At 39.6% G+C, this 27611-nt stretch overlaps 1 protein-coding gene across 2 annotated transcripts in view; it reads right to left on the bottom strand.

The window, feature by feature from the left end:
• Window positions 1–19945, bottom strand: part of LOC119914793 (synaptic vesicle glycoprotein 2C-like) — a 47211-nt gene extending 27266 nt beyond the window's left edge. The window contains exons 1-2 of one of the 2 annotated variants that reach the window (XM_038734315.1): window positions 19625–19945; window positions 6723–7619 (exon numbers count right to left, since the gene is read on the bottom strand). In XM_038734315.1, coding sequence (XP_038590243.1) covers window positions 6723–7329 — 607 coding nt within the window. In that variant the 5' untranslated portion in view covers window positions 7330–7619; window positions 19625–19945. Of the gene's footprint in view, window positions 1–6722; window positions 7620–19624 lie in introns of those variants that run through there. The other variant, XM_038734316.1, reaches the window with a different exon arrangement.
• Window positions 19946–27611: the final 7666 nt, after the last annotated feature.

The raw sequence follows: 27611 nt of genomic DNA, 5'->3' as shown, positions 1-27611 counted from the left end.
GTGTGGAGGACTGACTGACAAACATTACCATCCAACATAAAAACATATTCTCCAACTTAGTCCTGGAGGTATCATGCCAAGTGTTTAGCTTATCCAGAGTGACTAAGACACTGTTTCTACAAAGATAATACAATTCTTAAATGTGTTAAATGCTGCGGGCACCACAAATTCAATTCCATTTACAGCAGTTGAAGCAGAAACCTCTGGGCAACTAAAACCAGAAACACCACGGTTTGACACCATAGTCAATCTTAGTAAAGTTGTACTGAGCCCTGCTGAACTATAGCGCTAATCTTTTTCTTAAGCAAGAGCTCCCAGCAGACAGTGTCTATGCTCTTTTTAACAGAACACTATGCCGTTTTTCTCTGCATCCAGAGGGGCTCTTTCAGCAAACTCTTTTAAGTTTCCCCTGCCAGTCTAGACGCATGCTGCTTTTTTTCTCTACATTAATTAGCTCTTATGTGTAAGTGTAATTCTCTCTTGACACCTTTCTGCTCTGTTTTTTTCTCCACACCTCCATGCAGTGTCCAGGCATGGATGAGAGGAGAGCGCAGGCAGGCAGACAGACATCAGTCAGCTGAATCAAGCATGAATTTCCTCAGCGGGAACATTCAGGACATTATGTAAGCGCTTCAGGATTTCAACAGATGAGGGGAATCCCTGAGGACAGTGTGTGATTGACAGGTGGGTTGCAGCAGGGAATGAGAGCTGTGGGGGAGGGCAGGGGGGAGTGGACCCACAGGACCGAGCACATTCCTTGGGTATTAATTACATCCACACCTGCTGATTTGTTTTCGGACTGATGGAGTTCACTCAAAATACTCAGACTTTTGTCTCATTTACGATCATCTACTGTACATGTTTACAGCATACTATGAGAACAAATTGTAATGTCAAAAAAATCTTCAGACCAAGTAACATTCACCTGATCCACAAACGCAGTGAAACAAATAGTCTGGGAACAATGCCATCTCTCTTTTGAAGGGAATAGAAATATTATTGACTCTCTCTTTTTTGACGATTTCTCACATTAGATTGTTTGCAACAGGTATTACTCATAGCTGGAGGAATTTTTAGCAATTAAATGTTTAATTTTTATTTTTTTGGAAATGTAATCAAATCAGTAATAGCTGACAAAGCCATAATTTCATTTGAAACTCTTTCAAGTGGGAGTGATTTTTAACTGTTGTTCCATTGCTCAACATCACGCTGTCTATAGAAACAAAACATGCCCAAGTTGTAGCATTCAGGAACAGGAAATAATTTTATCCCTTTTTTATCACTCATTTCTGTGCATGTGTGTGCAAGCAGCCTAGTACTTTTAGTTGAAAAAACTTTGTATAGCTGCTATAATGATCATATATGACAATGTCATCTAGTAATGATAATGACGCAATAGAAATTCAGGGGCTCAGAGTCAGTTGGATACATCTGTTGGGGACCATGAAAGTCTGTACAAAATTTCATGGCCATTCATCCAATAGATGTTAAGCTATTTCAGTCTGCATTGGAGGACTCATAGTGCTTGCTCATGGAGGAAGCACGATGAGATAACTGTTGTTGTGAATAGGAGCTATATAAATAAAATTTAATTGAACTGACAGACTAACATTGCCATCCACAATAAAAACATATTTCCCATTTAGTCCTGGTCCTTTCATGCTGTGCAGAATGTTTTTTGCTATTTCTGATCAGGTTTGACAGATTTCTGTCTCAGCTGCAGACTATTTCAGGATGTAGGCATCTCATTTCTAGCATGTGCATGACATTAGCATTTAGCATGGCTGTCGACTCCTGGCTGCTGACATGCTTGCCAGCGTTGCAGCCATTTTGCCTTTGGTTTGTTGACACTTAATCTTTTGCCCAAAGACGAGATTTTCTAGATGTCATCATTTTTCAATGTCTTGTACTTATAATTGGCAAAGGCTTATTTGTGAGTTGTTGTTTTTTACAATATGACCTACATGTGGTATCAAAATACTGTTATTCATAGAAAATCATTTGTCCTTCTATTCAAAACTGAAACATTTAAGATTTCACTTTATGGATGCATCTTTTCTCACAGATAATATTAAAGAGTATGATCCCTCAACACAGTGTAGCTAATTACACCAGCTAGAACAATTATATTTTTTTAATGATATGTTGATCAGCTAATTAGTCACCCAAAGAAACCTAAAGAGTTTGATCATTGACATCAGCACACTGACAGAGAGATCTTACAAGGTGAATTCTTCACTTTTTATTGTCGCCCACTCTTATGAATACTTCATACTACAAGAAACACACAAAAATTGTGACTTCTTTCTCTGGACAGTGAATGTGTGAATAGATCCCGTGGTGGTGTTTTGTTGTGAAGGAGAAAGAGAGGAGGACAGTGAATGAAGAGGTGGTAGCAAATGTTGTTGTCCCTGGGCTTTTTAATTAGCTAACAGGCTGCAGAAGAGCCTATGTATTACTGCATTGTGTTGATTAACTCAACTGCACTGTTAATGGTGTTTGTGGTCTTACAGGTAAAGTAACCACAATACGCAAAGCAAAGGAGACTGGCATCACATCATGACACAAAGCGCCTCCATGCATTCCCCTAATGCAGATGTACTCCTTGAGATCTGCAAGCATGCATTTTACTGAACACTGAACATTCTCAAAATGCTAACTGTGGCGCAGGAAAACATGCACAGACAAATTAGAGCTATATGTGGTGGAAGATAAAAGAGGGAGGGGGGCATTGATAGGAAGTATATAAAAGCAGCGCTCTCCCTCTGTTTCTCTGGGGAGGTACGTGAGCCAGTCTACCATAGCTAAACTGCAGAGAAGCACAATGCTGCAGAGATTAACTCTAGCCCATATCTTCAGATCGCCTGCATGGAGACACAGAGAGAGTGTAAGAGAGGGATTACAGCAGGAGGGTAACAGAGAGGACAGACAAGAGCAGGTAGAAAAAAACTGGCACATTCCATATCTCGATAGCATCTCACCTTTTATATAATATGAAAGGGAAGGCAATTTTTTAAGAAAAGGCACTGTATTTGGAATAGATTATGGAGATAAATGCTAGTAAAAAGTATAACTGGATTTCAATAATATAACTTTTTTATATGGTCATAAAGAAAACTACAAAGTGTAATGACAACAATGGAGACTGGTGATGAATGAAGATGTTCAGAACTGCTCTGGGAATATTAGATAAATCTATACAAAGCAGTTTTTTGTTAAAAGGTAAATTTCCATTTCATGTTTGCATTTTTTCTTTATTTTTTTATTTAAAATGATTTATGTGCATGCTATTCATTATTAATGCATTTCAGAATATTCCTGGCAGGATTTAGTCTGGATGTGGCTGGTAACGGCTCTGAAAACAGTCCACTCAGGATAGTTTTGCTACATTTGAGCACCTTCAGTGCTTCAAACAGCTTTGACTCTGATGAGGACAGTGTGTTTGCATCAGCACCAGCCCGTTTGCACTTTTCAGTGCTCCATGTTAACGTGCTTTCTTTTGAAGTTTGCTGTCATTACTAGTGCTGTCAAAGAACAACTGGATAAACCTTTCCTACCATACGTTTTTAAATTTGGTCTGCCTTGGTACGTACTGCTTTCAAGAACAACTCTCATCTTCTCAGCATTATATATGACTAAGCTAACTAATCAAGATGGAAGCATTACGAGCTCAAATAAACAAACTCACTGCACTGTGTGACAAAGTTTAGTTTGTTTTATATACGTTCTCCTCTGGGCTCATCTGCACACCACCATACGAGACTCTACTGCTACTGATCCCATACTGTAGCCTATATGAGAATATAAGAATAGGAAGAGACCACTTGGGGCTTCAATGGCAGGTGTTTTGCCTATTGATTTAAATACTTTAATTTTCCCCAATTCATTTGTTACTTCTGCTATTGTAATGACACACAATATTATACAATGATCTCAGTAGGTTAAAACACTGATTCTTTTGAACAACTTATGATTTCAAAACTTAATATTTTGGAAGGATAATGAAGCACATTGCTTTACTTCCATTGTTCCAACGTTTCTTTATAATGTTATTTAATTTGTTTGGTTCTTAGGCACATAATGTGCTTCAGTTATTTTCAATTAGGATTCATTTAATCTGAATGAATGCACTCATTATAATGATTCTAATAAGCCCCATAATGCTTAAAACTTGGTCATTCTGTACAATTTCAGCTAAAAAATTTGACTCTGCTGGATGATCTCTGTATCATTTTCTATATTTAATTATTTTTCTCAATTATTTGCAGTCTCTTTAAAGCCAGATGTCCACTGAAGAGGCTCTTATTGACCTCTTAAAGAGTTGCTAACTGTCACAGAGAAACGATGGTAAAAAACAACAATCATTTCTACTGTGTAAGGTTCATTCCTCTAAGTGCATTCACAAGTGAGCATATACACACATCTATTATTTATGCAGTGTGTGAGTGAGTTGGTAAAATGACTCATTCTTTCTATTCTCTCCCTCCTGTCTCCCACTGAGAGATGAGTCAGAATACGGGTGAAATCTGGGTGAATAATAAAACATCCTGCCTCTAAAAAACAAACAAGGTTAGCGTTCTCTTTTTAGTTACACAACCACACAATCATATTGTGAAAAGACAAAAAAAGGTGTTTGTTTTTTTCTTTTGATGTTTGAATGGGAATGACAAGTGACTAATGCTCTAATTTAACACTGTATGTTGAGAAAGCTGACCAGTGCTATGCAGCTATTCTTAATATTAGTGAGAGGAATAATGAAGCCAAATAACACACATTCAAACATACAAACACACAACTCTTCCCTAGTGTGGGAGAGATCCATCTAGCTTCACACACCTCCTACTCATGTATCCAAATACCTGGTGCTATGACAACCCATTGGCAAACTACTAAAGCAGTGAGATTACATTTGAAAGTGTCACCCACCACTACTCTCCATGCACAACCCTGCATGTCATAAACAACCCACAGCATTAGCAGATTGCTGCAAGTGAAACACATTTCATCAACACCCAAATATTTCTATCAGTCAGATCCTTCCTTCCAAAGGCATCAATCAGAATCCGTTTCTATGCCGGCAACGTTGACTTTCAGCTGAATCTGTCGCTTCTGCAAGCAGTGCCAGATGAATTTTAGATGGCTCACCATACCTAAAAATCACGATTTCTCACTTACTAATAAGCTATTCAGGATCTTGACTGTGTGACAGTCACACTATTCTTGGCAATTAATCCAAATCTCAGACAATTCACATACAGATTCAGAACATGCGAGATGAAGTTAAGTGCTTTAAGCTTCACTCAGTAAATCAATATACATGCTGGCTGTAACCTGCTTCCTCTTTCCATCACTGAACACAGGCACAACTGTTTTCCATCATGTTATGCTTGGTTGTCACTGTAAGTACTGTTTAATCCTATTAAGTAGTGTCTTTTACTGTAAATATGAGGCTTTATGGTCAGATGTTTTCTGAACCTGATTTTAAATCGTAGGTATTTCTTTATAACATTGAATATGTATGACAAAATAAGAAACAATCAAAATAAAATTCAGGATAAAAAATATTCTTAGAGTTGGATGCAAAAACACATCTGCTTGTTTGTGAGGGTGTGGTTTGATAAGATGTAAATTTAGGGATGACAATGTTGGTCAACGACATCTGTAATTTGTATTTAGTGCTAACATTAAGATAATATTAATACTGTATGTAGCAGCTGAATGGTGCAGTAGCAGTGTTATATCCCTGTGAACAGAAGGTCAGAAGTTCAAACCTCTGGTAAGTCATTTTAGATACAAGTGTCTGCTAAATGAGTACATTTAATGTTATCAAGCTAAAGTAAGCTGGTGAACTTGGTGAACATTATACCCACTTAACATCAGCACATTAGCTTTATCAGCTTTGTGAGCATGTTAGCATGCAGATATTGGCATTTAGCTCAAAGCACCTTTGTGCCTAAGTACAGTCTTACAGAGCAGCTAGCATGACTCTAGAGTCTACAGAGTCTAGACTCTAATTGGTGCAAGGAAATTTTTTTCAGTTGAGTCTTGCCCACTTCAAATCAGTGACAAAAGCAGGGATGTAAACAAAAATCTCTCAAGTGAAATAACCGAAACTGCTCTAGGATGTCATCACTCATATTACGAAGCTGACAACACCAGGTTGAATGTTGATGGTTGAAAGAAATTTGGATTTGATTTTCAAGTTGCTCTTTAGGCTTCTGCATTTTATCCAGCCTCCACACATGTGAATCTGATGTGAGTACAGAGACCCTAAGGCAGTGGTTCTCAAACTGGGGGGCGCAGAAACCACTTCAGGGTGGTCATGGCTTTTGAGCAGACCTAAAGTTGCATGAATATGATTCATGTGGTGACACACACAAACAAAAGTGCCCTGATGCTAGCAAGACTATTTTGCTAATTATTAATGATTGAAATTAAATCCACTGCTGTTGGGGTAGGGGGTCTTGAATTTTTTGGCTTCTGAAGGGCGGTGTGACAGAAAAAGTTTGAAAACCACAGCCCTAAGGGGACCTGGGCAAAAAATGATAAGAATTTATATAGATGTTTATTTATACATAAATATTTATAGGTAATTAGTTTTCTTCTTTTGCACATTAGGTGAGACACACTAGCGTTTGTAGTGTATCTGTGATAGACTGCAAATAACTTGGAGAAGTGTGCATATTTTACCAAGTTATTTCCACTGTAATGCAAATCCTTACCAAGCCATCCGGCACCAGAGTTGGGGACACACATGTCTGTCTCTGCACTGGGCAGGACAAAGCCCACTACGAACACCTCCACGCCGTCTGACATGAGCGCCAGCCCAAGTACAAAGAACAGCTGCCACTGGAATCTCCCATGGCCACACTCCTGCATGATCAGCTCATACTGCTGGGCAAGCTCCTCCTCATCTGCCTGTCTCTCATTTTCCAGCTCTTTGCGGCTTTTTAGGCTGTCAGAAACCGGCTGGCCCAGAGCCACCTGACCGTCCCGCAGCTTCCCATCATTGTGGGCAGGCACGCCTTGATACTCCCCCTCGTAGATCTCATCTTCATCGTCGTGGCCCTCTGTGGCATCACTAGAGGCCCCTTCCTCATCGTTCGCAGCGTTGTCAGCATAGTGACCATCTTGCTGAGTGTAAGTGTTGTAGTCGTTTTCTTCTTCATCCTCATTCTGGAAACGGTTGTAGCTGCGATGAGCTGAGTATTCATCTGAGGCTCGATCAACAGTTTTGCTTAAATTTTTGGCAGCTTGCCTCTTGGCTTCTTTAGCGATGTCCTTGGCGCCTTTAACCAAGGAAGTCCTGTTGTTATGTGTTTCATCCATCTTGGCACGAGGGTAGCGGCACTGAAAGTCTTTTAATTCAACTCCTTTGAGCTTTTATTCCACCAGGTGCTACAAATGTAAGCTACCTATTTTTCTTTCTTTCTAGTCTACAGACTTACGGCAGTTTCTTGTTGCTGAAAAGCCAATCAGCTGCCAGGAAACTAATGATTAAGTAATGATGTCTAATTCCATTGGATGGCTGAAGCCGGACAGTGCTGAAACGGAGACAGTTGATTTAAAATTTGAGAGATCCTCAGCCCTGTCAGAGCTCAGTAGAAGAGACCATCAGCCTGTAGGGACAGAAGGAGAAAAGCATGTTTAGCTTGATTAAAGGCTGTCTGTCACAAATTCTTGACAGCAGTATTTCTTCGCACACTGAAAAGAACTTCAAAAGAACATTTTGACACTGAGCCCAACTTCTCACTGAAGCAGATACAAACTGTAATCTATTAATGCTTTACTTAGAGGGGAATAACAAATGGCGACAAAGAAGAAAAAACTGTGGAATCTCACTGAGCCTTTTCAGACTAAAAATGATCAAATGATTTTAGTCTTTGATATTTTAATAGTAATCTGAAAGAACCACAGATGTGTGCATCAAATAAGTTTTATTATCTTCAAAAAACAGTGAGTTGATGCAAAGTCAGTGACACCTAAAAAAGAGTTGAATAAGCACATTTTAGTATAATAATATGATGAGCTTCGCCAAGGTTAGATTTATTGCAGGGATCTTATGTTTGGATGTATGCAGCAGGTGTACTTAACCTGCATGTGTTGTTGATTGTTTAGAAATAGAGACAAATTTTCTAGAACTTTAGTGAAAAATGGGTACAGTACCCTTAAAAGATTAGTCCCTGACATTTTGTCCACAAATAATAATCTTTTTCAAACTGTAACACAACTACATGTGCCTACTAGCTTTAAATTACACAGAGAAAAACAGCTGCTTTTAACCCATCAAGAACATCAATTATCCAAGTAGATTGAAAATATGTTGAAACAACTGTGATTGATTGCAAAAAAGCAATATACTGTAATGGCAATAAGTCTGTTAGCTGTCGGCCAACCAAGTTTGCCAACTAAAAACTGCAATCCCAAAACAGAATTCCATTTAATTAAGACTAAAAGTATTTCTGGAGTATTTCCAGGACAGTGGCACTCAGAATATATAATATAACACACAAACTAGAGTCTTCTAGTGATTTGTAGTCAGTCTATTGATGGGCTCTTTCCTCCCATTATTAGTTTGGTGATGACAGGACAGGTAGGTCTAATCATGGACTGTGATGAACCAACCCTTATGGATGAAACACCTTGAAGCATTGAGTGGGGACATCAGTCGGTAAGACAAGTTGTCATTACTGTACTCATTAAGAGTACCACCAGACACATTAATGGCCGCTCAGGGCCTGTAACATCTCTGCATTGTGCAGGAAAAGACAGCAGCAGTCTGAAAAAGTTATGGTGACACCCTTAACCTTCACAACACTAGAGTTTGGACTTGGTGCAGTGGTTTGCAAAAGGTGATGAAATGCATGAGTGCATCTCTGGCTCCTCTCTCATCCGTACAGAACAAAACAAGTTGTGGAAGCACAAAGAACATCATCAGTGACCCTTAGCATCAGACAGAAGGCATTTGATCCAGGTGCTGAAATCAGGATCATCATTTTCACCCACACTAGGCAATTGTTTTCAGCAACACAGACAGACATAGTTGGAAACTAGCTGGTGAACATAGTGGAGCATTTAGCAGCTAATGAGACAGATATTTCCCTCAGGGTTTGGTGGAGGCCAAAAAGAGAGTTAAAAGGACAGCGAATATTTGACTTACATGTATTAGTGCACCTGAAACACGTCTCCAATGTGAATGCTAATGTTTGTGTGTTTGTGTAATATGTCAATGTTGTGATTACCCGAGTCATTCCAGAAAGTCATTGCACCCAGCAAAGACATAGCATGACACATAACTCCGTAAAACCACTGGTTTAATTTTAATAACTTTTTTTGAACGAACGTTGTTTAGTGAGCTTTAGAGAAGCTGCTAGGAAGATTTTTTCTCCTTTGGACAAAGCCAGACCAGCTTTTGCTCCCTCCTTGCAGTCTTAATGTTAAGCTAAGCTGGCTGGCTGCAGCGTCATGGTTTATGCACAGACATGAGAGTGGTATCAATCTTCTCATCTAACTGCAAGAATGCAAAATGTTAACATATTATCCAGTTACAATTCTTGTTGAATGCAGGAACTTAATTGCTGCACCTTCTTTTCATCACACATGAGTTAATACTGAAATTCTGTATAAAATTTTGTCATTATTGCTTTGTTACTGTTTAAATAGTGAAATTCAAAATTCTTACTAAATTATTCATGCATTGTTTTGCAGCACTATTTGTGTTATTGCATTGTTTTGTTTTATATAATTTTATTCTAATTACAGGCTTGCATTGAATGTGGTATGCACATTTGTGTCAAGTCAAATATAACTGTATTATGTCAAATTAAATAAATATTATTCATACCCGACATCATTTATGTATTAAGCATTCAGAAATATAGCATTCTTTGAAATTTGGCTCTTGTGGCCATGTTTTCTGTCAGGATTTGTTCATTTCTGGGTCATGTTTCTAGGCTGGGAATACATATCAGCCTATATGACTGAGTCCCCTTAGGCCCTCTCCACTGTGACAATGGCATGGCCTCTCAGAAGACCTGTCAACACATCAGGCCCAAAGACGGCTGCAGGAGAAACACCAGCAACCTTTGGGCCCTCACATTATAGTTCAGAGCAAAAATATACTACACATGCAAAACACATGAAGTAGCATTTTCATGGCTTGCCATTTGACTAGAAAACACTGATCTGATATACTCTTCATCTTCTTTCATTAATGTCTGGGATTAACATATTGCAAAAAACAAACAGTTTTTTTGTCCCGAAAACTCTAACAGAGTAGTACGTCTAGCAGAACGCGTCACATCAATGTCATGGGTCACATTCAATTTCATTCATACCATATATCAGTCATTTTAGCTTATAAAAGTAATGAGCGTTGAACCAGGGCTCTCAGTTTTTGGATCAAGTAGCTCATGAAAAATAAGGTGTGCTGCATTTAGAAGCTGTCAGGTGTTATCCAAATGTAAGTATCGGATCGAATTTGGTTTTGTAGCTATACCCAATATTAAAGAATTTGGATATGGATTGGTGTAAAAAAAATAATAATTTCAAGACCTATAAATGATGCAGTACCTATTTAATGCCTCTTGTTAACTGTAACCTCAAGATGAATAGCAGTCAGTGGCATCTGCTAACCAAAAACACTAACACAAATGCAAAACAAGCTGAAGAGTAATGACGTAATCTGTGAAATGATAACTGACATGTTCAGCATAATTGTCTATAGTTTCAGTTAGCCAAAGAGGAAATATCTCTATAACATGCCTTGAAATAACAGCACTCTAGTAGCACTCAATATCATATGTCAATATCACAATGTCAATAGTGGAAAGAAGATACGATACAGTCATATATGCTTGGGATATGATTGTGTCTATCAGCAAATAAAAATAAAAAATCTTTTCTATATTAGGTTTTACATGCTATTCTATTTGTATCTGCAGTGCCCGGAGTGATAAGCATACACTGAGGTGTTTAGACTGGGTTAAGTGCCCAAATGGACTTTGGCAAGTTGATGTATGGTGTTTCTGCTCACCTTTGCTCTGCCGGATTAGATAAAACATCAGTTGAGATCTATCATTTGAACGTAAGCGTCGGGGCTCCACAGCGACATAAAGCAGCCCAAGAGATTTTGGTGCAATGCAGCAATGAAATGAAGTAGGAAATGTGTTCTAACTAACTTTGTGCCAGGCCAGATGATGAGACACGGACTGCCCCTGGCCATGGATGCGTATAAACACAAGGCCAACTAGAAAAATCACCCCATCCTATTGCTTCAGGACAGTAAATTAAAAGACTTGTGAGTCATTTTTCAAGTCAGTATTTTGTTAAAATGAACGCTGCTTGAGGGTTCAGATGTTTGTATCTTACTTGGTTTAATCACCTCTCAGCTTTTATTTTTAAAATTCAAATAAGTGTCCTCAAAGGGCATTCGGTGCTCAATAATTCAATTCAATTCAAATTAGTTTTATTGGCATGAATGTGTAACAACAATATTGCCAAAGCATCATACAAACTACCTAAGAACAATCAACCCCATACATTTAATTTAACAAGTAATTAAAGCGTATGTGTGTTTCAATATATGACACTGTCCACACAGGACAAAGAACAGTATTTGTCTAAATGACTTTGGGTAATATGCTTGTTTGGTTTCTTGCCGACTGTTAGAGGAAAATGTTGGCAGCACTCTCATAACTGTGCTTTAAGTATGGACCCAGAGCTGAGGGCTAATTTGCTGACTATTTCCCCCTGCTTTCCGTATGCTTATGCTAAGCTAAGCTAACGTCCTGCAGAGTAAAATTTTTATAATCACAGTATATCAAATGACAGCGTGACAAACAATTGTGACAATATGACAAAAGTGTCGTTTGCATAGATAAACCTACCGAGAATTATCACCCAACTCCGCGTCTCCTCTGTCTTTTTGAAGCTTTATAGTGAGTTATTCAGCTTTTTAGCTTTGCAACTGGATCCTGTTTGGGTTCAATCATACCCTCTCATAGGTCCAATCCCAATGTCACCCCTAAAGCCTAAGTCCTGAACCCTCACAGACTTAAGTAACTTCACCTGGTAAGTGACTGAGTGCAAGCTTGCATGCTGTAAACGGGAACGGGACAGCACTTTGCCACATTATGACGTTACCTTGACGTAGCTGAAACACAATGCACACTTTTTATTTTATGTTTTTGACTGGGTTTTATGTCCTGCAGGCGCTTGCCCTACATAGTGGAGGAGAGGTAAATGTCAATCTACATTTGTCAATGTAATGTAATCAATGCACTATAGTTGGTCAAAACAGCATCATTAAGCAAAAACTAAAATAAATAGTTGAATAAACTAAGTGTGTAATAAGGTGATTGCATTCCTCTAACTTCATATGTTCTATGTGCCATTTTAAATCCTAAGAAACATTGTAACAAATGAACATCAGCGTTGGTTTCCTTGCTTATTTGTTTACCGTTCTTCTTCTTCTTCTCTTATAAAACAGATTTGCTGTGTCTTTTCTCTTGCTTCCGAGCTTCCCTGGTAACCCCCCTTATATCAGGCAATGAACTGCGGGCACTTCCCTCAGGCAAAGTCTGCAGAAATGCGGAATTACAAAAAGGGTGCAAAAAGGCCTCTATGTCCGCGAGGAAGTCCTTGTGCACTTGGCGATTTGACAGTGGGACAGACCTAAGCCCTCACGGACTTACAGGGAACGCGCCTCAAAGTTTGTGGGTGTGGGATTGGGCCATAGCGTTGTTTTCAACAGTAGCAGGAGGTAGCTGTTTATTGGGGAAAGGCTCTAAAAAACACTATATAATATCTGCTCAGCAGAAAACACCAGACAGACACAGTTAACATGGAGGAGATTGGAGCATTTAGCTGCTAAAGAGACAGATATTTCCCTCAGGAGTTGGTAGAGACCAAAAACAGAGCTAAAAGAGAGTGAATGTCTCTGATCCATTAGATGTCTGCTGGACATGTACATAAGTGCATACTGCTTGCTAATGGCTGGCCGTATCAACGGAAAAGGCGATGATATTGTGTGATATTGTTGTGTTCATAACTTGTTTCTGCTAATTCCAAGAGGCCAAAAAAACTGTTACTGCAAGTTTAAAGAAAAGCACAACCATAAACCAAACCATACATGTTTTGTAATTTAAAAAGACTTGTTGCAATATAAGACGGTTTAAGATGGAGGCGTTCATACACAGTAACACCATGTCCTATATCCATACACAACAATTTTAGAGCTTTAGATTTTGTACCTTTTATACAGCTGAAAATAGTCTTAAAAAGATATTACAAGACTAGACATGTTTTCTAGGTACCTAAACACCGTCTTCTTTGCACTAATTTCCAGCGACGCAGCTCCTCCAACTAAGTGCTTGACGTCTGAGACTAAAGGTCAGACTCTGTGATAAACCTCATGATATGCTCTGAGAGTTTCTGAACCAAATGGCCAAGAAGAAAATAGCCAATCAACTCAATACACTGTAACACTGAACTTTATATAATAGAGGGGAAATGAATATTGGCGCATAATAGGCAGCCAGGTCTGTGTATAATCCCTGGTCTCAATTCACCACCTCCATGCTGATCTGTGGTTTCCCCTCTCTTCCCTTCTACCTCCTTTCTTTCTTCCTGCTCTCTCTCTCTCTCTCTCTCTCTCTCTCTCTCTCTCTCTCTCTCTCTCTCTCTCAATCTTCTCATCTCTCTCATCTGAGTACGCCAAGTATTTCAAAGTCATCGTCATGATGGCAATGCGGAATATGAAAGATATCCCTCTTCTGTTGACATTTCATTATTCATGATAGGCTAACCATTCTCCTCCTTGTACAAATGGTAATTAATGCTGACATTTAGAAGCCTTTCATGGAGTTTGAACTCCAGAGATGATTCTTTAAAGTCCAAATGCCCAGTCCTTCTTTGAAGCAACCTGTATGGTGTTTTCACACAACATATACTGCTGATGTAAGGGATACATACGGTAAATACAAGACGTGACCACATTTCAGCCCACAACCTTGGCCTTTCTCCCATAAACAAGCAAGCTAATATTGTTTATGGCCGTTTTTATTTCTGTTTTTGATGGCGACTCCGTTCTCCTTCCACCATGATGCTGTGATTGGGGTTATTATAAGAGCACCCTTATGATGTGATTTTAGCAATCAGCAAAAATTCCTGCGATCTCTGAATCAGCAGTCCACTGTGAGAGAAGAAATGATTTCCTCGCAGTGGTGCTGTCATGGCCCACTGACGCCATCCAGCTACATTCATTAATCACTCACGCACACGCAGTAGATGCATGAACGCACACAAGCATACACTCTGCAGGTGCATTCTCTGGGACATACTCATACTGTGCAGGGTGAAATGGAGAAAATGTTTTCTGCAGGACATTGTATGTATTACATGTATCTTTCTCTGACTAAATTGTGTTTTTGAAGTGTGGAATAGCAGTATTAACACGTAAGTCAGACAGATTAGATCCTGTATCCGCATGCGACATTCTGGTTGACAATATGTAAATGCAAGTGGTGTGTGCAGAGCCCTACAGGCTTTCTGCGGCGCCCACAGATGGCTGCAGTGAACATTTGCTAATGCACATCATGTGAATAAAACTGCATGCCAAGCTTAGTAGATGCTACACAAGTGAGGTTTAGGTTTTGACAGAAATAGCGCAGGACTTCCTATGCAATAATAAAGCCTAATGTGCAATATGAGTTCAATCTAAAAGAGAAATTTAATCTGCTTGAGGTCTGTTAGCACAAGCCTTACCCTTAAATTAAACTATTTAGACCAACTTTAGCCCTGTATGAAAAGACACATCTCCCTCATTCATTTAAATGAGGTCTCTTTGTTGACGCAGCATGGGTGCCAACACAGAGGGCTCTGACGGTGGGCAAAAAAGTAGAACCTGGTTCAACTTTGGTTGCAACATCTTCCACCAAGGAGCCAAGTTGGCCAGTCAAATACCTGCAAGCACACATTCCTGGTAGATAACTTAATGGTTTAAAGATAATAAAATGGTTCATTAGGGCTGTTGAGATAACCGCAAAATTAAATCACTGAGGATGGCAAGCACCGCAACAACCACATTGTTCATACTTTACACTTCAGGGCGTGCTGAATTAATAAATTAGTGCTTCAAAAGTTCCACAACCGTAACAAGCTCTGTAACGGTTGTGTTTTGTGTTATTTTATTGTTTATTTTAAAGGTTACCTAATTTGGCGTTAGCCATTTGCGCGGCTGATCTGGCTAGCAAGCTCAGCATGTTGGACTAACGTTGTAATCTTAAGGGACAGTCGAGAGAAACTGTGAACGGTAAGCCTCTTTGTAGCTCAACAACTAACGAGTGTAGTGTGTCGGATGCCTGCAGCTGTTCTTCATGTTGCTTTCTGTGAAAATTTAGTTATAACGACAGCCCATTCTGCTCCCCACTGGTCACAGTCTGTATGTGTGTGTGCGTTGCTGCGGTATGTAAATTGACTTGATAGACATGCCCTGACAGTAACGATATAGCTAACGTTGCGTGTGAAAAAGGCACGGTCAAACTACAAAAATGAGTTTGCTTGGCAGGTGCCAAGCAAATGTATAAAAAATCATGATAACTTCCCACAGCTGTAGATCAGACAATTGTAAAAATATTGTGCAGTGTTTTGGTGTCTGATAAGCCTTAAAACTCATCTATCTATATATTTCACAGCCCCTTGTGTTTTTTTAATGCAGAGTTGTTTTGTGTCACACCGACAGAGCTGCTGCACAGGCTACCAGCCATGTTGCTGGAGTGATCTTTTGTCACTCAGCAAAGCCCCTTGACTTTGTAAGTTTTACCATCCAGAACAATGCCAAATCTGTGACCCATGTGTTACGTCTACTGCCCTAGCCAATGGCAAATACGCCACTGGAAGTAATACACAGCTCGTACAGTGAAGGAAATTAAACTTAGTCATGTCTGTAGTTAGTGGAAAATGTCACACAATCTGTGGAAGCATTAAGCTTCACTGTGAGCAAACATGTTATCATCACAAATTAAAAGTAGACACTGAATTCAAGAGCATAGTTTTGAATATCTGAAACTTAATATCTTATCAGGCATTGGAAACATGTGCTCTGCTTCCCCAAAAAGGGGAAACAGGCTGGTGAACAAGCACTTTAAAAACGCAGCCTCAAGAGGCTGTTGAAGTAGCATGCCGGGAGAGCAGTGGAGTGAGGGTTCAGATTAAAATAATGAACATACACTACATGGTACAGCAGCAGCCTTACAGCTCAGAGATCCACTGAACACAAATGAAGGGCAAGAAACACATAAATTCATATATTCACAAATGCACTGCTGCAAAGGGAACTATCAAACAACACAGCACTTAATTTGGGTTCTCCTCCTGATGTACACACACACACAAACACATACAGCTTGCTGATTGCTTGTATATAATGATGGCTGTGAGGCTTTACAGACTGCAGGAGTTTGACCAGCTGCTGTGGGGGTCCCAAACTGTGATTTGATAGTAAGAGAGTGTGTGTGTTTGTGCGCCTGTCTGTCTTTTCTGTATTTTTGTCATACTTTTGTTTTGTCAATATAAGTGTAGGGTTAGGGTTAGGGTTCTCCTTTGATATTTATTTTACTGAAAATTATTTTAATTACACCTGTAGTGTTTTGTTTTTTTGGAAAATGAAGTTATTTGCCTGTCATATGACAAGATGATTTCAATGTACCAGCTGTAAGCTAGCTAGCAATGGATTTTCCGTTATTCCGTTTCTGAACGTTTATGAAGCAGATTCGTAAAGCTCCAGGACAAGTGCATATTTTTTGCTAAAGTTGGAAGATTCTCAAGTCTTCACACCAGGAGAATTAGCCTCTAATTGAGTCTTTACATTAACTTTGGATGCAACCGTGCTGCCTCTAAAGTTCATCTTGCGTTCTGTCTGAACCAAAGACTGTATATAGAAAGTCTAAGTTACTCGCTTCTGCTTCTGTCCCATGGGACCTTATTTCAGAAAAAATATGTATAGTAGTCAATGGCGAGAACTACTTATTATTTGATCCTGTTTGAACTGTGCCCTCAATTACACATATGATGTTTGTCAATTTAAAAGATAATTTTGTCCGTCAAGAAGTTGCAGTTTGTTGTAAAACAGTAAAGTTACATGTTGTTGCGTGTGAAAACTATTCAATTAACTTCATCTATCATCTCGCACAATAGACATCACCAACATGTTAACGCGGCAATGCTACCTAACGCTCATTGCTTGGTTGCTGCTAGCTGGATAACTTAGCTAAATTCTGCACAGAAAAATATGTCATCTGATGTGTTTAATCCAGCGACTCTCTGTCCTTTTATCACATCATATACACATGTAAGTTCTTTGACGTTAGCTTCAGCCATTGAGAGAAAAAGTTACCACGTCACATACAAACTTTCGGTTTGTGGTCTTTTAATTATGTATTTTCACAATCTTACACTTCAACGGTTTTCCATCAAACTGCGACTTTCTTGACTTGTACATTTTGAATTGGCCATCATATGGCCATATCATATGTGTAATTCAGAGCACAATTCAAACTGGATAAAAAAGTTTGTTGTCTCTTGCCATTGACTACTGTACATATTTTTTCCGAAGTAAGGTCCCATGGCGGTCCACTGGAAGGGGAGGGACTTAGGCTCTCAATAAAGAAAAAAAAGGCAAAATGACAGCTCACAGCCCCTGGTGGCTGGCTGCAGTATAGGTCTTCCTCCATTAGTGGATGGGACATGGGCCAAACCAAAAATTGAACTACAAGTCAAATACATTTCTGTCATTTTAGGTAGTTCTCATCACAATGATGTTTGTTCAGGTGCTCATTTTTATGATGATTAAGGTTGGCTTTAATTTCTTATTTGATATATCTGTAAGAAGGGTGTTTTACATCACGATTGACAGCTGAGCCCTGCTCGTGATTCGGTCGGCTGAGTCGATATCACAGCTCCAACCCCGATCTCTACTGCGCTTGCTCCAAATGATGTCACCAATGCAAGATGGCAGCGCCATATCCAGGAAATTTTGGCTTAATATTTGTATAATGGTAGGAAGCGGAGATGCATTGCCCATCTTTATATACTGTCTATGGAACACACAGCAAAGCACTTCCGACTCTTGGCAAAGAAGCACATTTTCAATGAATAGGATTAATTTCACCTTTGCTGACATGTAAAAAGCTGAGTGATAAAGTGCAACACAGCCACCCAAAAATATCTACACCAGTAATAATTTTGGTAGGATAGCCTACTCTTAACTGTGTTTCCATTAAAAATACATGTGCTCTTCTGTCTTCTCCAGCAACATCTTTCTTGGTGTGGTTGCGCATTTGAACAGTTGGTTTGATGATGTTACTCTCTCTCTCCTCTTCCCAGGCTAGTGATTGGCTGACAGATTGTCTTTCTGCCCTGGCCCTCACTATAGCATGTGGTGCAGACAAGCCAAACCCAAACCCTCTTTTGTGTTTAGTTTCCTATGAAATATAGATGAAGCTGAGATAACACGCAATAGAAAGTGGTTAAATAGCTGAATAGATGCCTGGATTGTCATCTGCTGAGCTAAAGCAAACACTTAGGTACTATATGCAGGCCCAAGGCAAACATGAATTTACTGATTTGAGTGTTTGTCAAATATCTATTCAGACTGAACCTTTATTCACTCGGAGAACTTCCTTGAAACAAACAGCTGGTCAGAATTTCAGCCTACTGGGGCAGCTTTATGCAAAACTCATCAGTCACTTTCCTCTTTGTTCCACTTGCACCGTTCGCTATAGGCTTACTGCAGCCTACTAAGCGGCTCCACCGGGGAGCACAGCCCACAGACCATGTACAGGAAGGAACATCAATCACCACTGAGCCTTTTGACGCAAGTCGCGTCCCATAATTAGATTTCGGTCCGTACTACTGGCTAGGAATCAATCCTCCCTGCGAAGCGGCGGCACGGTGCGCTGTACAGTTAGATGACTATCCGCACACTGCATCGAACATTAAATCCAGAGTAATGTATGGATCTGTTCTCTCTCACTGCAGATTCATCCCTCCTGCATGTGCGCGCTCGGCGGACGGGAAAGCTCGGGGTTGCCACTGCCGTGCGTGTGTACCATCTCATCTTTATACGACCAATGCGCACGTCAGGATGGTAACACCCCAACCGCAACACCATCACCGCAACCACTACACACGCATGTAAGATCTGGGAAGTCACTAAAATGCTGGTTAAATTGTGCAAAAGGACCTTTTTGCTGCATTTTATGAAATAAACTTTGTGAATATTAAATTGTTAATAAATGTGTTTTTGAATATGCTCTGATTAAAAATCAGGAAGACATTTTCTGATCAAATATAGTTTATGTGGTGTGAATTTGTTATTCTCATGCTGGACAACTCTTAGAAAGTTCCCCAACTTTTCTGTCAATCATGCGCACAGCGGGTTTATTCATCATTTTATTGCCATTACAACAAAAGTCACCAGCTGCACCACATGTCCCATTTCCATTTTGCATATTAAATGATCCAAACAGGCGGATAAAGATCCGATCTATGTTACACTACAGCGGAGTGGAAGAGAGGGAGAGGAAGTTATAGTTTGGCACATTAAAAACAAAGAAATACTTACAATCTACAGAGGACCAGATGCACCGTAACGAGCTCGATGAGTCTCCCTGATTTCCCTCTCTACACAGCAACAGAGGCAGAAAGCATCGCGCCCAGATTTCTTGTTTCTTGTCTTCTTCGATGCAGCGGTTTCTCTGCTGCAGTCCAAGGAAGACGAGGGAGGCTGAGGGGAGGTGGGAAGCGTGAGTGTGCTGGGGGAGGAGAGGAGGGGGGAGGGGGAGCAGGAGTAATAGGCAGACTGGAATCAATAGTAGGCCTGTATCCTACGGACAAGAGTGAGCAGTTCCGTATAATACAGTTCAACAGTATCTGGCGAAGGCTCAATGATGCAGGCAGAATCACAGACTGCTGAGTGAGGGCTAAAATGTGGCTCCTGAGGGAGGACTGACTGTTGCTGGATTTGCAACTACACTGCCAAAACCAAGAGTCCAATTTAATTAAATGAAATAATATAGGCTGCTATTAATTTTACTTAATAGATATTTTAGATAACAGAGTTTAAATTACCTCAAATAACGTCTTAATGTCTCAATTGAAATGTTATGTGTAAGATTATCAGTAGGCTTCAGTTAGGACTGCACTTACTGATTAATCCACTGACTACTTCCTGAATTAATGTTTTGGTCAATAAAGTGTTGACTATATAGTGAAACATGCCCATCACACTCCATAATTCTAAATATAAACGAATGTAAGCGAAATCACTGGTTTTGCTGCATTGATTTTTATCCTTTTTTTAGACTGTCCTTCATGAGTCTGACAATGCTACAGGAGTGCAATACTAAATTGGTGGAGAACTTTTTCAAAGCAACTAAAGGTCTATGACCAAAGCCAGATCACAATTTTAAGGGTTAAATGGTTTTTAAGTTGAAGTGTCTTTTTCATGATACAGACATTATAAAAATCAAAGTTACTTAAAAAAATACATAAAAAAGGTTGTGTGTCAGCTGCTAAAATATTCAACTTGCGCCCCCTTTCTTTAACATTTAGCCCAAATGGGCTTATCATAAAACCCATGTATTGTACATATTGTGTGTGTGTGTGTGTGTGTGTGTGTGTGTGTGTGTGTGTGTGTGTGTGTGTGTGTTTGGCTTTATTCATTTCAACCCTCAAATTAAACAACAGCTGCTGGATAGAAATGCAAATGTATCTGCATTTTTATTTGACTGAGTAAGAGGGACGTCCTCTCAGGCTTCCTTCCTCGCTCCTTGAGATTTCTCCTGTAATGGTTATTTCTGAGAGTGGAGCAGAGGACTGCTCATTCACTGGAGTTCATAATGGCCCTTCTCCAGCAAAGCAGAATAAGATGGGTTTTTGGGGGGATTGCTTACTCTCTCCGCCCAGACGTCCGCATTGAACTCTTTTAGCCTCTAACTTTTTGGGAATTTGTTTGGAGCCGACTGGCACCCTTCAGAAGGCAAAAATACAAAGATGCTGGATGCAGCCATGCAAAGAAACACACACACACACACACACACACACACATATTATTCATATCAGGACATCCCAGCACACACACATATGCACAACACAAAAGTACTGAACTGGCACTCATTTGCTTGTGCATTAACATAAGTTCAGTTCTTGATCAGAAATCATGATCTAGGCATGCAAACTGATAAATCTTATTTTAATCTTACATAATTATCTCTCTTTGTGTTATCTTTCCATAAACCTTCAACAATAGTCTTTATTCATCAAAGATATGCTCCTATGCAGGATGTGAGTATATGAGTGGGTGGACACAGAGAACAATAATAAATCAGCAAGTGAGGAAGTGGTTATCATGGTTATTTTGTGATTTAGTCATAGGTGTCATTTACACTGGGGATGCGGCATGTCCCCACCACTTTTTGTAAGCATTTGCTAAAAGTTTTCTGAAAATGAGCTTGCAACAAGAAATGTTAAATAACAAATATAAATTCTATGAGAAAGGTTTACTTGCATAATAAAAACAAAAATGCAATGTAAATATAGAAGAAACAGATCTAGAAGTAACTTAGGCAAAAAAAACAATATGCTGATTACTGTATTATATTCAATAATATTTTTATATTCTGAATTGGCACTGGCCACATTTTGTTTCCCTTCATATAAATAAAGACATTTTCACCATAAATTGAGGCAGAAAAAATAATCAAAATCTTCTGGGGGAGGAACCCCAGACCCCCCAATCGAGTAGTCTCATAAATGAATATTTCTTCTAAATAGCATTGGAGTATGTTGTTGTCTTGTTCTCGTGACTCCAGTATTGTGCATTATCACGTCTCGTGAACTAAGTGTTTTGTCACACCCCTAATATGAGCCCTTAAATGTCCCCACCACTTTTCAGTGACGCCCTTGGATTTAGTACAGTAAATATATTACATATTGGTCCTTTAAGAATGTACTTCAGATTCTCAACCATGGTGTCTATTGAAGGGTCAAAGACAGCTTCAGATATGCATGCATTATCCTGGGTTCAGACTACACAGCCCTCCTCTCTATCACTCTTTTTTGATATCAAATTCAAATTTAAATGACCTTTATTGGCAAACACGGCAGATGTGAGAGCAACCTAATAACGCTCTATATATCTATGTGTTGTATTACTCTTTGAAACTTTGTTTAAATGTTTTGTTTGCATGCATGCTTGCAACATCGGTTAACACAAAGTAGGCTAATGTCAAGCAGTAAGTTTCACTTCGTTATGCTTATGTCTTTTACAATTGATAAAATCAACACATAATGTCATAACAGGCTAAAACTTTGATAAGACTTTGATAAGATTGAAATTTCCTTGTTAGGTAAGCCATAAGAACAGGATGGATAATGGTGTGCAGGCTTAATAGGCAAGGAAGAAAGCAGCAGGTGGTAATCTGCTTTGTCCACTTCAGTTTGAATAGGGAAAAAACATGTGAATTGCAGGTCTGTGATGTGCTACACAGACATGCTACACAATTATCAAACTACAATATTGTCCTATAAAGGACAAACTACTTCCTGCATTGGCACTGAATGTTGGCATTTGACATAAATCATGAGGTTGAAGGGCCAATTTCAAAAACGCAATTTGTAATGCTGCTTGCACACAGATCTGATATGGTGGCAGCATAATATTTCACAAATTAATGTTTGCAGATATATTTGTCCTACAGGACATGTGTATTCATGGGTTCCAACTTTTACTGTGAAACTTGACAATACATGATATTATATCATGTTGCGAAGTGCAGATTGCATGATGTAGATTTGGTGAAACGGGCACCAAATAATCTAATATGGACAAGGGATACTAGGCTGCTAAAGAAAAGAGACTACTGAGTATGATTATGGAAACTGGAATATCAAATCACCTGCTCCACCAATACATGAAAAATTGTGTGTGTATCTTCTGGCAACTGACACACACACATTCAACATAGCCAGTGCCACTTTAAAAACTCTTTATATAGGCACTAACTCGTGCACATAGCTGTCCCCACATGCTGTTTAATACTTATGACTTAACTTGACATTTTTGCAATGTTCTCCTAACCTCTCAATATTACAGCCTTTACGGAGTACACTTGGATAATATACTGCAAAATTGTTGTGAGGAATTTAGTTGGATGTGTGATACAGAGTTTAATTGATTTCTAATTATACGCCCTGGTGGGCGCATAATTTCATATGTAAAAAAACAAAGAGGATGTTGGCAAAGTCTGCTTTAGAATGCATCAGGGTGCACTGCTTTGTTTTCCCTGTAATTACACACTTCACTCATAACTTGCACACACACACACCTTTGAGAAATGTATGTCGAGAGAGGGTAATTACTTCTTTTTGCTGTAGCCGCAAACCACCGACTTAGTACTTTGTAACAAAACTGAAACTTTACTAAAACAATAGCTACACTCATTTTGTTCATATCATGATGATATTAATTAATGAGATTTCACTCACATAAAACTTAACAGCTTTCATTTTAACCCTTCACACACATAAAGAAGATGCTGAGTTTAACTGGTCATTCAGCCTGACACGCCAGGGTGGACCCATCTCTGGCTTCGGTGTGCACCCTCTCATAAAGCTACATAAAAGCGCTTGTGAGGGTTGAGATACTTTTGTATGGTGTTAAGTAAAAAGACAAATGGCCTCTATATAACCCGGCAGGTCAAAGAAAGGTTAATTACATTTCTTAACACACAGGGGTGAAGGGTGGCAGAAGAGGACATCAGGAGGATGAGAGAAGGGGGATCAGTTCAGAGAGGCGGTGATGTTTAAAGACACAGAGGAGTTAAGACACATTTGTGTGTGTGTGTGTGTGTGTGTGTGTATAAATATATATTTAAATGGATACCACCAGAATTTATTCATTGTATGAAGAGTAATTTTGGGCCCCTTGCTAACAAAAGTAGTCCTCAGTGGCTCTACTTGAAATGTGTCTTGATGTTCCAGTCATGTCACTGTGATCTGAAGATGTGTTTTCTGTAATGTGGTTCTCTATAACACCTTAGTGTGGCACTGTTTATTTCTGTGTCTGCAAACAAAACAGAGCAACTCTATAATGACTGGTTTGAGCTGCATTGAAAATAATGGGGGATAAGATAAATACAGTACATGAGCCAGTGGAAATGCTATTTTTGACGTCTATTAATTTCCTCCAACCTGGAAAGTTCCATGACAACAGCCTGATTTGCCTTCGCCCTGTGATCTTTTATGTGTCACGTCTCCAAACCCCACAAAGAGCAGATACTTTTGTCCACAAACCCGAAAATGCCAAAGTGTCAAGTCACTTTGCTCCTTGGAGAAAAAAAATGACGCAAGCAGTTATTTAGAGGTACAAGAGTTTGAGATTTTGTTCTTTTGTTTCTTATATAACAATCTGATTTGAAGCCAACTAATGGGCATTTTACTCTTTGGATCTGAAGCTTTGGTGCAAAACGTTTATGATCAGAATATTTTATGTATATGACACCAGCCTTTTTAAGTAGCTATATATTGTGGTTTGAGATGGAATGAAAGTCTGCAGCCACAATGCTTCCTTTTTTATTTTAATGCAAACTATAATTTTACCTTAACATTTTACCATTATCTTTCTTCTGAGAAGTTCATGTTCTGTACCTCTCTACCCAGGGACAAAAACAGTATTACAAGAAACAACCTGTTTTCTGAGTATTAAAAGGACGAAACTATCCAGTATGACATCAACCTGATAGTGCTGGAAAATGCTTCAAAGCTGTAACCCTTGTGTCTTCTTTAAATTTCTTTTTCCATCACAGGAACAAATGGAAGACTGAGGATTAGTAAAGAAAAGTAAAGTAAAGAAGCTCCCTACTCTCAACAAAGAGGAGGTGAAATTCCAAAATAACCTTTTTCAAAGAAAGATGTTTTGCATTGACAGATACCCACAGACATTAATAGCTACTTTTAAACAGTTGTGTTCCTGTTCTCTAGGGCTGACCCCCAACAATCGAAGATTCGATGCTTTGATGGGCGGAGTCTGAATCGACTGTCAATCTCACAGTCGAAGCTTCGCAGCAAAACAAGGATCATGCCATTTTGGATATGGGGGTGCTCAACGTCTGAATTTGCATAGAAGTACCAGTTCTCTCTCCCAATAAGTTAATATCCAGCCTATTACAATATACAGTTCAATAACATTTATGCTGTAAATAAACATGTATAATAAATAATAAAACTTTCACTAAATGTTTTTAAAAGTGCATGAATAAATCCAAACTTGTAATCCTAACCCTGGATCATCAGTGCCCAGTTGTAGGCGTAGCGTGTGTGTGTGTGTGTGTGTGTGTGTGTGTGTGTGTGTGTGTGTGTGTGTGTGTGTGTGTGTGTGTGTGTGTGTGTGTGTGCGTGTGTGTGCATGTGTGTGGTTCAATTTTTCAATTCAATTTTATTTATATAGCGCCAAATCACAACAACAGTTATCTCACAGCGCTTTTCATAAAAGAGCAGGTCTAGACCGTGCTCTGTGATGATATTTACAGAAGCCCAACAGTTCCCACCAAGAGCAGCACTAGGCGACAGAGGCAAGGAAAAACTTCCTTTTAAGAGGCAGAAACCTCGAGCAGAACCATGGCTCAGGGTGGGTGGGCATCTGCCTCGACCGGTTGGGGTGAGAGAGAGAGAGAGAGAGAAAGAGAGTGAAAGAGAGAGAGAGAGAAAGAGAGAGAGAGAGAGAGAGAGAGAGAGGGATGTAAGGAGAGAGAGAGGGGAGGGAGGCAGCCTACACAATATACACACAGAGGTACAGACAGCGAAGGTAATGTTGCTATAAACTAAATGAAAAATGGTACAGATATTTATAATAGTGTTAATGGTAACCATCGTAATGTTAATGATTATAATAACAATAAGACTAGCAACAATAGTCGTTGCAGTAGAGGGTGTCGAGCAGGAACACGGGGGCAGCAGGCGACCCGCAGCCACAGATCCAGACTCCACAGCTCCAGAGCCAGAAAACCTGCAGGAAGTGATAGGAGGAGAGAGGAGAGGGACGAGAAAGCACAAGACTACCAGAAAGGGGAGAAGTTGTGTTAGTAACATGCAATAATGGGATAAGGTTGCATACAGAGGGAGAGAAAGTAGAGGAGAGAGGAGCTCAGTGCATCATGGGAAATCCCCCGGCAGTCTAGGCCTATAGCAGCATAACTAAGGGATGGTTCAGGACTACCTGAGCCAGCCCTAACTATAAGCTTTATCAAAGAGGAAAGTCTTAAGCCTACTCTTAAATGTGGAGATGGTGTCTGCCTCCTGAACCCAAACTGGAACCTGGTTCCACAGGAGAGGAGCTTGATAGCTGAACGCTCTGGCTCCTAGTCTACTTTTGGAGACTCTAGGAACCACAAGTAACCCTGCATTCTGTGAGCGCAGTGCTCTGGTGGGGTAGTAAGGTACTATGAGCTCTTTAAGATAAGATGGTGCCTGACCATTAAGAGCTTTGTAGGTAAGAAGAATGATTTTAAATTCTATTCTGGATTTTACTGGAAGCCAATGCAAAGAAGCTAAAACAGGAGAAATGTGATCTCTTTTCCTGGTTCCTGTCAGAACACGTGCTGCAGCATTCTGGATCAGCTGAAGAGTCTTAATGGACTTTTTCGAGCAGCCTGATAATAAGGAATTGCAGTAATCCAGCCTAGAAGTAACAAATGCATGGACTAGTTTTTCTGCATTGAGTGACAAAGGAAGAGAAACACTTGCTGAAGAGACTGAGCCCCAGCTTCACTGGTGTTGTGCCGAGTTGTCCGCACCTCCCGGGAATTTATCACCGTTGATGAACCACACAAAGAATATTTTATCGCATTTAAATAGCCGGCTACTTGAAATAGAACCACGAGGAACCGCGTTGTGCATGCTGTGGTGCCGACCGGTGAATGACAGGCAAGAGAGAGAGAGAAAAGGGTCTTCAAAAAGCCTCAGTTTAGCTGGAAATTTACAGTGTAAGTTGAATCAATAGAGACTGTAGCTCTGCAGCTTCTCTAGATTAAACCAGAGCTACTGTGTGCAAATTTCTGTTTGTATCATGATTATCATAACTGTTACCGTTACGGTTTCATGATATCTTGTAAAACAGCAAATTTGCCATGTGTTTACAAATCATTGTGGGAATAAAGAAATCACACAAGTTCAACAGAACAACAATCCAAGTAAATGTTCACGTCCGTTTTTCAGACAAATGGAACAAACGTAGCTTTAGTCTCGGTTTTAGTTCCCTCTGGGTGTTGTCTGCTGGCTGCCTCTGTTGAATTAGGTTGTTGCCTTGATTGTCTTGTATATAATTTGCAGTTAACACTGTTCATGCTCTTAGGAATGCCATGTCAGCAATGAAATTTTCCTAAAATTATATTTTCTTAAAATGTAAAGCTCGCTCTGATGGTGTGCCTCTGGTGTGTGTATGCGTGTGCGTTGGTGGATAGATGCTGTCAAGCACATGCATGAGTAAGTGTCATGTAAAACTTAATGCAATGAGGCAAGTGTGGGCGGCAGTATAGCCAGGGCACATCAGTCAA

The sequence above is a fragment of the Micropterus salmoides genome, unplaced genomic scaffold (assembly GCF_014851395.1).
Source record: "Micropterus salmoides isolate LMB-PRFRI ecotype aquatic unplaced genomic scaffold, ASM1485139v1 Ms_hic_scaffold_20, whole genome shotgun sequence".
Lineage (NCBI taxonomy): Eukaryota > Metazoa > Chordata > Actinopteri > Centrarchiformes > Centrarchidae > Micropterus > Micropterus salmoides.
The sequence above is the reverse complement of the archived record's forward strand: the minus strand, read 5'-3'. Positions and strand labels throughout refer to the sequence as shown.